Here is a 12,023-nt window from a genome sequence, read left to right on the forward strand (position 1 = left end):
GGCCCGAGCCGAGCGGTGACACCGGCGGGGACAGGGCAGGGGCCGAGGGGACGCGCCGCAAAGCCCACTCCTGCAGGAATGCTGCCGCCCTCCCTCCGCTCGGCTGCGGGATCTCACCTTCCCTCCTTTCCCCCGGGCAGGTGACACGGGCCCGGTACCCGCGGGAGGGCACACAGAGCCCCGGGACCCCGGGCAGAGCCCCCCGATCCCCGGACCCGGCACAGAACCCCCGAACCCGGCACAGAACCCGCACAGAACCTCCGGACTCCCAGACCCCGGGCAGAGCCCCCGGACCTCGCACAGAGCCCCCCGACCCCCGGGAGAGCCCCGGACACCGGGCAGAGCCCCGGACACCGGGCAGAGACCCCGGAGCTCGCACAGAGCCCCCGGACCCCGCACAGAGACCCCCGACCCCCGTGAGAGCCCCGGACACCGGGCAGAGCCCCCGGAGCTCGCACAGAGACCCCAGCCCCAGGGGAACCCCCCGGCCCGGGCAGAGTCCCCCGGCCCCATCCCCGCCCGCCCGCCCGCTCCCGCTGCCCGGGGCTCCCCCGGTGCCCCCGCTCCCCTCCGGGCCGAGAGCCGCCCGTGCCCCGCTCCCCCCGCCGCCCACCGCCGGGCCGGGCCTAGCGCTGCCGGGCTGCGCCGCCAGGCCCGGGGAGAAGGAACGGGGAAGGGGCTCCGGCGGCCGCGCGGGCGGCCCCGCACTCACCCAGGCCGGTGCCCTCGGGGCCGCCCCCGCCGCCGTCCATGCCGGGCGGCGCGGGGAGGGGGGCGCGGGCGGGCGCGGCGGCGGAGGGCGGAGGGCAGGGCGGCCGGGCCCTCCCTCCCTGCCTTCCCTCCGGCCCCTCCGCTCGGCCCCCGCGCTCCGGTGGCCGCCGCCGCCGCTGCCTCGGCCCGGGGCCGGCGCTCAGGCCCAGGCGCTGCCGCCGCGGGCGGGCGGACGCGGCTCCCGCTGCCCCTCGGCCGCCGCCGCCGCAGCGCTACGTGGCCGCCGCCGCAGCCGCCGCCGGTCCTCGCGGGGGCGCGCGCGCGCGGGTTTCGTTAAGGCGGGGGGGGGGGGGGGGGGGGGGGGGGAGGATGGCGGGGGCGCGCCCCGTGCCCGGACCGGTGCGCGGCGGGACCGCGCGCGCGCGGGGGGCTTGGGGGAGGGGAGCAGGCGGGGGAGCGCGCGCGGGCCGAGGCCGCGGTTGAAGGGCCGGGAAGGTTTGGTGGGGGGGGTGTATAGTGAGTGTGTGAATGCGCGTGTGCGGGAGCGCGCGGAGGCGGGGAGGGAACAGACAGTGATGTGGGGCGGGGGGGAAGGAGGGGGGCAAAACACCCCGCAGCACAGGCCGAGGGCAGCGGGGACGGCAGGTGCGGGAGCGCGCACGGGACGGGTGACGGCGGGCGGCGGGGTGACACACACTGAGCGCGGGAGCGCGCACGGGTGGAACGGGGGCACCCGCGGGACGCGCGCTGACCGGGGGAAGGGGGCGGCGCTGTGCGCATGCGCCGCCGGGGCCCGTTCCCGCGCGCCCGCCCCTTTCCCGCCGCTGCTTCACCTGAGGCGGCGGCGCGCGGGGCGCAGGTGAGGCGGGCGGGGGGTGCGCATGCGCGGGGAGGGGAGCGGGCTCGGTACCCAGCGCCGGTAATTAGCGACCGGACCCTAATTAGTGCGGTGCGGTGATTGCGGGGGTAAAGCTGTTGTGTGAGGGGGTTGATGGAGCGGGGGGCGCCCCGGCTCTCCCTCAGCCATCCCGCCCATTGCTCCGCGCGGGTAATTAGCGAGCCCGATCTAATTAGCTCGCCGAGGTGAGGCGGGCCGAGCCCTCACGGAGCCCCGGGGCTCTCAGGGCTGGCGGGGATGGCTCCTGCCCTCAGAGCTGCCCCTCGGGCCCAGGTGAGGCTCTGAAGCCCCTAAGCCAGGCCCAGGTGAAGCCCTGAGCCCCTCAGCGCTCTGCAGGAGCCAGACCAGTCAGTGCCAAACCCCAGCTGCCGCTTGCTCAAACTTTCTCTCCTCTTAACACGCTAATAACTACTTGAGTCCAGCCTGCGGTTTGGTGATTACACCCTGATGAGTGAGGTGAGCGCTGTGACAAGGAGCAGCACCTGTGGCAGGTAGCTGCTGGCAGGTGTGGGGTGACATGGGGGGACACGGAGCTGTCCTTACCAGGCTGGCACTGCCTTCTCCAGGTGCCAGCTGCCCTGGGAAGCTGCCGAGCCTCGGCCGCAGCCCCAAAACCGCTGCTGGGGCTGTGTAGGAGGGGACAGCGCTGCTGTGGTTTGGGTTTGGCAGCCGTGGAGGAATTAGCGAGAGCGGCGGGAGCCCACAGGGGGAAGGGCAGCGCTGCTGTTTCCCGAGGGCTGCTCTCAGCTTCGTGTTCCTCTCCTAAACCCTTCACTCCACCACCACCTCCACCTGGGGTTTGTTTCCTCACCTGCAAACGCCCCCAGCAGCGGAGGGCGCCGGGTTTGAGATTCTGCCAAAAAAAAACCTCGGCGGCCTCGCTCCCCCGGCGTCGCAAATGCCAAATTCCAGAGGGTTTGACTCGCTCTGGATCCTGGACAAAGCCCAGAGCGGAGCTGCCCGTGCCGAGCGGGGATCGGGCTCAGGGAGGCAAAGTTCAGGATGGAGTTAAAGGGGCAGGGCAGGCTCGGGGCGGGAGCAGAGCAATGCTCCCCGCTCTCCTCCTCGCCCAGCTGTTCCTGGGGCACAAGGGGACGCGCTGACCCAGTGGGAGCTGTCCCAGTCTCTGCTGGACGTGCTCACCTTGGGGTGCCTGGACACTGCTCCATCTGAGCCCAACGTGCAGTGCAGCTCCCGCAGGGAAAATGGTGTTGGGGCAGGTGCTGCTGCTGCTGCTGGATAACTCTGGGTGAGGATGTGCTGGGATTCCCTGCCTTGGAGAGGGAAGGAAGAAGAATCTTGGGGATTTTTTTGTTCCCTGGGAGGTGAATGCACAAGAAGCAGTGACAGCCCCTTTTCCACATGTGGGATCTGAGGGACAGCGTGCAGCAAAGGAGCACAGAGCCATCAACCACAGCCACCAACGGCAGCAGGTACAAATATCCTGGAGCTCCTGGCATGAGGAAAACAAGGAACTCATCTTCCCATCCATCCCTGAGTGAGAGAGAGGGGAACCAACCCAGCCCCTGCAGCTCTGCTCAAACAGTTCCTGCCCCAGAGCCACAGGTCCTGGTCAGCCCCATTTCCTCGGCTCACCTCTGGCCCTGGGGTCCTTCTCTCCAGAGTTAAAAACCCCTCCTGCGCCAGGTAAAGGTGACACAAATCTCCATTTCCTCCCGAGCCCCTTCAGCCCCTCAGCTGTGGGTGGCATTGGCCTCCCCTACGAGCCAGGTTTTGTTTTTGTCCAAGCAGCTTAGGGCCCGTCAGGCTGGAAAAAGCACAGCAGAAGCAGGAGAACGTGCTGGGCCGAGGGCTGCAGACGCAGCAGAACGCGCTGCCCCCACCTGCGGGGCGGGCAGAGCCCCTGGGGCTGCTGAGGGAGCAGATTCGGGGCATTGCTGGGGCGCAGGGAGCTCTGCTGGGGTCAGCAGCGCCTGGGGGGAGAGGGGATTGCTCAGAAATGAACAGATCCCCTCGCGTGAGGGGCACAAATCCCCGCAGAAGGAGCTGATCTCACTCAGAAATGAACAGATCCCCTCACGTGAGGGGCACAAATCCCCGCAGAAGGAGCTGATCTCGCTCAGGGGCACAGGTCCCCTCACTCAGAAATGAACAGATCTCACTCAGAAATGAACAGATCTCACTCAGAGAAGAACAGATCTCACTCAGAGAAGAACAGATCTCACTCAGAAATGAACAGATCTCAGAAATGAACAGATCTCACTCAGAAATGAACAGATCTCACTCAGAGAAGAACAGATCTCATTGACTCAGAAATGAACAGATCTCACTCAGAAATGAACAAATCTCACTCAGAAATGAACAGATCTCATTCACTCAGAAATGAACAAATGTCACTCAGAAATGAACAGATCTCACTTGGAGAAGAACAGATCTCATTCACTCAGAAATGAACAGATCTCACTCAGAAATGAACAGATCTCATTCACTCAGAAATGAACAGATCTCACTTGGAGAAGAACAGATCCCTTCACTCAGAGAAGAACAGATCTTCTCACTCAGAAATGAACAAATCTGACAGGAGAACCCTTGGGAAACCTCCTGGAGCATCCATCCCTGGCCCTTCACCCCGTGCCTGGTGATTTGTGAGGCCCCCCGACGCTGTCAGTGCTGCCTTGGGCACAGCCTGGACATGACACCTTTGGGACGATTTCTCCGTCCCCAAAGGAGCAGAGCCCTCGGTGCTGCTCAGAGATCCTGGAAAGGGAAACTGAGGCACAGATGGTGAAGGAGCAGAGCCCTCGGAGCCGCTCAAAGATCCTGGAAAGGGAAACTGAGGCACAGATGGTGAAGGAGCAGAGCCCTCGGAGCCGCCCAAAGATCCTGGAAAGGGAAACTGAGGCACAGATGGTGCTGGCAGCCCCAGCCGTGCAGCCCCAGCCATGCAGCCCCAGCCGTGCAGCCCCAGCCGTGCAGCCCCAGGTTTATCTCCAGACCTGCTCAGCATGCCCTGGAGCAGCGGCAGGGGAAGCAGAAGGGGAACAAAGGGATTTTCCTGCTGGGTGCTGCCACAGGAAGCCCTGGGAGCCACCACGGAGGCTTTGAGGCCTCTGTGTCGCTGCAGAGGAAATTCCTGTTCCCTTTCCCGGTGCAAAAGCACAATTAAAGATTAATTGCCTGCAGGCAGCGAGCTCACACCCGGCAGCATCTCCTGGTGCTGGGGAGCGCTGGCAGCTCCATCTGGGGCTGTTCCTTCTCACCACTGCACCATCAGAGCCAGCAGCCCCTGCACAAAACACCAAAAATTAAATCCCCCTTTGGCCAGACTCGGCTTTGTGCTTTTTTTTTTTTTGCCTTTTCAAAGTACAGATTCCTCACAGGGAAGTTCTAAAGTCCGTGCTGGAGCAATCATTAAATGACAGCTTGGCCCTGAGGGTCGCTGCCCATCTCCCAGCCTGACCTGGGCCGTGAGTCCTGCTCTTTCCATGTCATTCCTGCTCTTTTCCACGTAATCCCTGCTCTGTTTTTCCCAGGACATTTTGTGCTGAATCCCCTTGGGCACAAACATCACACAGGCGAGGAAACTCCTCCCCATCTCCTGCTCTCCCTGAGCTGCCAGCCCCTCCAGGGCAGGGATGATCCCGGGTTTGGTCCCTGTCTCACCCGGGGGATGATTCCAGCTCCCTCCAGGGCAGGAATTGTCCCGGGTTTGGTCCCTGTCTCACCTGGGGCAGCTGCAGCAGGGCCAGGTGCCCGTCCCAGTGCCCAGCAGACCCCAGGTGCCCCAGAGGCTGCCCCAGGTGCTCTCACCTGATGACAAATCCAGCCAGACTCACACCCCAGGCTCTGCAGGTGTCAGGATTGTTCCCTCTCTTTGCCAGCACCCAGTCCACCCTCACCTCTCCTGAGACAGCAGCACAAAGAAAACCAAGGAGCCAGGGTGCCAGCCTTGGGACTGTGACATTTATTGAGGGCTGGTTACACAATCTCACCCTCTCACAGCTCCCCTTATCTCACCTTCTGAATCCCCAAATCTCTTTCTGAATTCTCAAATCTCACTTTCTGAACTCCCAAATCTCTCTTTCTGAACTCCCAAATCTCTCTTTCTGAATCCCCAAATCTCTCTTTCTGAATCCCCAAATCTCTCTTTCTGAATCCCCAAATCTCTCTTTCTGAATCCCCAAATCTCTCTTTCTGAATCCCCAAATCTCACCTTCTGAATCCCCAAATGTCTTTCTGAATCCCCAGATCTCACTTTCTGAACTCCCAAATCTTTTTGAATTCTCAAATCTCACTTTCTGAACTCCCAAATCTCTCTTTCTGAATCCCCAAATCTCTCTGAATTCTCAAACCTCACTTTCTCAATTCCCAAACCTCACCTTCTCAATTCCCAAATCTCACCTTCCGAATCCCCAAATTTTCCTGAACTCCCAAACTCAGAGAGTCCCCGAGGGCAGCGCAGGGGAGGAACCGCAGGCCTGGCGTCGCGAGCGTTCACTTTTATTTGATTACCCATCCAAAAAAAAAAACCACCCCAAAAATCCCTCCACAATCTCCGAATTTCCGTTTCCTCCGCGAGGAAATTGCACTGATTTCTTGCCCCCTGCGTTGGCCGGCGCTCCCCGGGCGGGCAGGGCTCACTGGGGCAGCTGCAGCAGCACGGACTGTCCCGAGGGCAGGTAGGTGATGTTGCGCGAGCGCGACAGCTGGTACGCGATGTCCTCGGCCGCCTCCAGCTTGCGCAGCTCGATCAGCCCGTCCCCCGCCGTGGCCAGCGAGTTGGCAATCAGCTCCGCGGCCTTGGAGTCGCCCTCCGCAGAGATCACCGCCGCCTTCTTCTGCTGCTCGGCCTGCGGGGGAGAAACAGGAATGGACGGATGGACGGACTGACGGACAGATGGACAGAGCGTCGCCGCCCCGCGGGGCTTCCCCCGGCCAGGGCAGGTGAAAGGGCTTTGGTTGTAGTTTTAAACCGTGGGATTGAAAATAACCTGTTTGCCTGCTGTGGGAAAAGGGAAAAAAAAGGCAATTTCGAGCTGAATTTTGGTGATTTTCTGTGCAGGGATGGGATGTAAGGAAATAAAGGTAGTGCAGAAGGTCTCACACCTGAGGAGCTCCAGCTGCACTCATTGCCAAAGATTAGGAACAGGGCTGCCCTTAATAGCTACAGCAATAAGAAGAGTGCTACAAAACAGTGGGGAGGCGGTTGAGGTTAGAGTTGGAGTTTGTTGGCTGTGCTGTGATGAAGAAGGAGTCAGTGCTGTGAGGAGCTGTCCGTGAGAAATCACTGAGAAGCTGTGGAACTTTTGAAATAAGACCACAACAATTTTCGGCCTCTCCGTCCCACCCAGAGATCCTCGTTGGCAGCTCCCAAACCCAGAGCCTGCAGTCAGCTGGAACCTGAGCTGACACAAGAAGTGAAAACCCCACTGTGCTGCTGGACACTCCAGAGATGACCCAGAGTGGATCCAAGCAGGGATGAGCCAGGAGCAAACAGCGAGCATGGCTGCAATCAGCACTGAGGGGTGCAAGGAGAAGCCTTCTCCAGCTGCGTTTGTGTTGTATATTGACGAAAAAAACATTTCTGGTCAGCACTCCAGGGAGGCTGGGACGGGATATTAAAGGAAAAACCCCTGGAGAGGGAAGGGGAGGGCAGAGGTGATCCCCAGTCTCCTGAAGGAGCAGGTACCTTCTCCACGATGAACCTGGCCCGCTCTGCCTCCTGCTGCGCCACCTGCTTCATCTCCACCGCCTCCGTGAACTCCTTGCCGAAGGTCAGGTGGGTCTGGGGGCACAAACCAAACCCAGACCGGGTCACGGCAGGGACAGTGCCACGGCCACACCGGGATAGGCACAGAAACCAACCGGGATCCCTGAAGGAAATCCCACCGGGATCCCACACCCACGGAGGGGAAAGCTCCAGAAACAAAGTGTCCAAAGTCCCCTTGGGCAGAAACAAAGTCACCTTCTGCAGAGGCTTCCTGCCCACCCTCTGCTCCCAGCAGGATCGATTTCATTTCTGAAGGGAGCTGGGAGGGCTGAGCTCCCTCCCTGGATAGCTCAGCACAGGAACCAGAGGGGATTTCCTGCTGTCCCAGTGGGGATTTCCTGCTGTCCCAGTGGGGATTGTCCCTCGTGGTGCTTCCAGGGCTGCCTGTGGAGCTGCCCCCAACCCCAAAGCCCCTGCAGCCCGATCCATCCCCCTCAGCAGCTCCTGGGGGGTGACAAAACCCTGCACAGGAAGGGCTGAGGCCACCCAGAGGCCACCGGGCTGCCCAAGGTCACGGGGACGACAGCAGAGCTGTGACCACGATGTCCCTCCAAACACAGCCACACGTGTCCAAGTGTCCAGCCCACCACGCTCTGGCCACCCAGGGGTGCCCCCCTGTCCCCGGGGGCCCTGCAGGGCTCACCAGGGACACGTCGTCCAGGATGAGGCCGAAGGTGGCCGCGCGCTCCGTGAGGTCCTCGCTGACCTGCCGGGACACCAGCTCCCGCTGCGTGATCAGCTCGCCCGCGTCAAAGCGCGCCTGGAACGGGAGGAAACGGGATGGGATGGGGTGGAAACTGCTGGGAACGGGGTGGGACGGGGTGGAAACTGCTGGGAATGGGATGGGGCAGGATGGAATGGGATGGACACTGCTGGGAACAGCTGGGACACGCTGGACACCACTGGGAACAGGATGGAATGGGATGGACACCTCGGAACAGGATGGACACCACTGAGAATGGGATGGAACGGGATGGACACTGCTGGGAATGGCTGGAACAGGACAGACACCACTGGGAACAGGATGGAATAGGACGGACACCTCAGAAGGGGACGGACACCTCAGAAGGGCATGGACACTGCTGAGAACAGGTGGGAATGGGATGGGCACTGCTAGGAGCAGGCGGTGACCAGACACAGCCCCAGGCTGCGCCAGCGAGGACAGCAGCAGGAATTTCCCCATGGAAAGGGAAACCCTCCCAGGGAGGTTTGGAGTCCCCACCCCTGGCAGCGTCCAAGGCCAGGCTGGGAGCCCACGGCAGGGCTGGCACTGGACGAGCCCCCAGCTGCCTCCCACCCAAGCCAGGCTGCAAGTGCAGGATTCCAGGGCGCTCCGTGCCAGCGGGGCCCAGGGCGTGCTCACCACCACGGACTTGAGGATCTCGGTGGTGATGGAGGGCAGCACGCGCTCGTCGTAGTCCTCGCCGATGCTGGTGAAGATGCGCGGCAGCTGCGCCGTCACGGGCCGGAACAGGATGCGCAGCGTGATGTTCACGTTCTGCAGGTCTGCAGCAGGGGGAGCACAGCGCCCTCAGGGAGCTGCAGGGGCAGGGGGTGCTCCCAGGAAACCCCCCCACCATGGAAAACGAGCTGGGGTCTGGCCCTTGGGACCACAGCTGCTGGGGCAGAAGGATAAACCCCAAACCCTGGAGCCCCCAGAGCCGGTGTCCCCAGAGCTGGAGCCCCCAGAGCCAGTGTCCCCAGTGTCCCCAAACCCCTGGAGCCTCTGGATGTCCCGGTGTCCCCAGAGCCCCCAGACCCAGTGTCCCCATTTCTGGAGGCCCTGGATGTCCCAGTGTCCCCAGAGCCCCCAGACCCAGTGTCCCCGTTTCTGGAGCCCCTGGATGTCCCGGTGTCCCCAGAGCCCCCAGAGCCACCTTTGCTGCCGGTGATGACGGGCACGTTGCGGGGCCGCGAGCGGCAGTCGAAGATGATGGGTTTCTGCACCCAGGGGATCAGGAAATGGGTGCCCTCGCCCACCACCACGTCCTGCACGCCCCGGAAGCGGTCGAAGATCACAGCTCTGTGCCCTGCGTCCACTGCGGGGCAAAGAAACAGCGCTCAGGGCTGCTGCGCTGCTGCCCTGGGGCTTGGGGACTTAATTAACAGCACGGCTTAATTAACAGCATGGTTTGGACAACAAACCCAGTCTACTCCTCACAGAGCAGCTCCGTGACTTTTGGACGGAGAACCTCCCAGTCTGTTTGTACTGGGCAGTAAAAGCACTGAGAGGTCGGGGTCTGGACAGAAACACAACACTAAGAGATCAGGGCTGTCCCACTCACCGTTGTAAAGAGCGGAGTTGACGACTCCCCCCGCCACAGCCAAGCCCAGGCCGAGCTTCCCGATGCTCTCGAACACCTTGGCAGCCATCTCAGCGCTGCAGCCCCCGCTCCGGAGCCCTCCTGCAAAGCCAGAGAACGCTCAAACCTCACCGGAAAGGCTGCGACCCCTGCCCAGAGCCCCAGGCCACAAAACCGCGCCGGGCTGCGACCCCTGCCCAGAGCCCCGAACCACACCGGGGTCTCGCCAGCCCCGGGGGCCTCCCTCCCGTGACCCTCCCCGGGCTCGGACCCCTGCAGGGCCTTCCCCCGCTCTCCCGTGCCCCCACACCCCCGGGTCTCCCGCCCATCCCGGCCCCGCACGCTCCCCAGGCCTCCCCTCCCCGCTCCCTCCTAGGCCGCTAGCCCCCAGCACGGGCACCCCAGGGCCAAGGCCTCGCTGTGCCCACCCTGCCCGCCCCGCTCAGGCCGCAGCTCGGCTCGGCTCCCGCGGTTTCCCTCGGTTTTCCCGGTTCCCCGGTTTTCCCGGACCCACCGCCGCCCTCCCTCCCGCCGCCGCTCCCGCCGCGCCGCTGACCTCCACATGAATCCGCGGCCGCCCCCTCCAGCGCGCCTGCGCGCCGCTGCAAGACGCGCGCTCCTCATTGGCCCGCGCCGCCCGGGGCTCTCTGGGATATGTAGTTCCCAGCCGCCGCGCCCGCTGCCGGCCCGCCTACGAATTCCGGTGTGCCCCGCGGCGCCCCGCTGGCTGAGCAAGGCCGCGCGCTATTGGCTGGGGCGGCGCGCTGCGCGCAAGGGCTCTTGGGAGATGTAGTCCCGGCGGGGGAAGGCACGTGGGGAGCGTGCGGGGACAAGGGACACGTGGGGGACACGGGACACGTGGGGGACACGGGACACGTGGGGGACACGGGGACCATTGTGGGGGCAGCGCTGCCCGCTCCCAGAACGCCAGGACGAGCTGGGACCTCTGAAGGTCACACAGGCAGGGTCACCCGCCCAGGCAGCGTCACCTGGAGCAGGTGACACGGGTGGGGTTGGAATGCCCAAGGGACCCCTCAGACCCTTCCTGGCCACCTGTCCCGGCCACCCTCCATGGACAGCTCTGCCTCCTTCCTGCCCAGGTGTGGCACTTGTGGTTGATTTCTGGCCATTGCTCCTCGTGCTGGCACCGCTGAGCAGGGTCTGACACCTCCTGGAAATATTTCCACGTATTGGTGGGATCCCTTCTCCAAAATGACAGATTTCCATGGATATCTGAGTTATTTCCATGCGTCGGTGGGATCCCTGCTCCAAAATGAGAGATTTCCATGGATATCTGAGTTATTTCCATGTATTGGTGGGATCCCTTCTCCAAAATGAGAGATTTCCATGGATATCTGAGTTATTTCCATGTATTGGTGGGATCCCTTCTCCAAAATGAGAGATTTCCATGGATATCGGAGCTATTTCCATGCGTCGGTGGGAATCTCTCTAGTGACAGATCCCCACGGATATTTCAGATATTTCCATAGAAATTTAGGATATTCCCGCTCTCAGCCTTCCCTCCTCCAGTCTCACCGGGCCCAGCTCCCTCTCTCTCCTCACCCGAGCGGCTCCACACCCCAAAATCATTTTCGGGCCCTTTCCAGCAGCTCCTTGTCGTTCCCGGGCCGCGGACACCGGGACATTCCCGGCCGTGTCCCCTCCCGTGCCCGGAGCCGCTAGAGGGAAGCAGCGCTCTCCCTTTGGCTCCGGCAGTGCCGAAAAACGGGGGAAAAACGGGAAAAAATCCCGCGCAGGAACCCCATTACCGGGGCACGGCAGCAGAACCGCGCCCCAAAATTGTGCTGGAACCCCGTTATTGGGGTGGCTTTGGGATTGCACCCCAAAACTGGTGCTGGAACCCCCGTTACTGGGGGTGGCAGCAGAACCGCACCCCAAACCAGCACTGAACCCCATTACTGGGGGTGGCTGTGGGATTGCACCCCAAAATTGGGCTGGAACCCCGTTATTGGGGGGTGGAAGCAGAAGCGCACCCCAAATTGAACTGGAACCCCGTTATTGGGGACTGGCTGTGGGATTGCACCCCAAATCTGCGCTGGAACCCCGTTATTGGGGGGTGGCTCTGGGATTGCACCCCAAATTGAACTGGAACCCCGTTACTGGGGGTGGCTGTGGGATTGCACCCCCCGAGCCCTCCCCGAGCCCCCCCAGCCCCCGGTGCCGTTTTTGGGGGGCGTTTCCTGGCGGGCAGCGCGGGCGGCCCCAGAAGGGCCCTTTGTGCCCCCCGGGCTGGGAAGGGACGGGAACAAAGCGCGGCCTCTTCTCCTCCCCCCGCTGCTCCCGAACCGCGGCACGAACGGGGGGGTTCCGGGGGGGTTCCGGGGGGTGCCAGGAATGGGGGGGCGCCACCCCGGATCCG

General features: G+C 62.9%; 1 protein-coding gene across 1 annotated transcript; it reads right to left on the bottom strand.

The window, feature by feature from the left end:
* Nucleotides 1-5,511: 5,511 nt before the first annotated feature.
* Nucleotides 5,512-10,287, bottom strand: PHB1 (prohibitin 1). The gene is made up of 7 exons (XM_063179111.1): nucleotides 10,200-10,287; nucleotides 9,626-9,745; nucleotides 9,218-9,379; nucleotides 8,704-8,846; nucleotides 7,984-8,100; nucleotides 7,260-7,355; nucleotides 5,512-6,420 (listed from the first exon to the last, which is right to left on the bottom strand). The coding sequence occupies exons 2-7, from the start codon at nucleotides 9,711-9,713 to the stop codon at nucleotides 6,208-6,210; spliced, it is 819 nt and encodes a 272-aa protein (XP_063035181.1). The 5' UTR covers nucleotides 9,714-9,745; nucleotides 10,200-10,287; the 3' UTR covers nucleotides 5,512-6,207.
* Nucleotides 10,288-12,023: the final 1,736 nt, after the last annotated feature.

Source organism: Melospiza melodia, chromosome 30, assembly GCF_035770615.1.
Source record: "Melospiza melodia melodia isolate bMelMel2 chromosome 30, bMelMel2.pri, whole genome shotgun sequence".
Lineage (NCBI taxonomy): Eukaryota > Metazoa > Chordata > Aves > Passeriformes > Passerellidae > Melospiza > Melospiza melodia.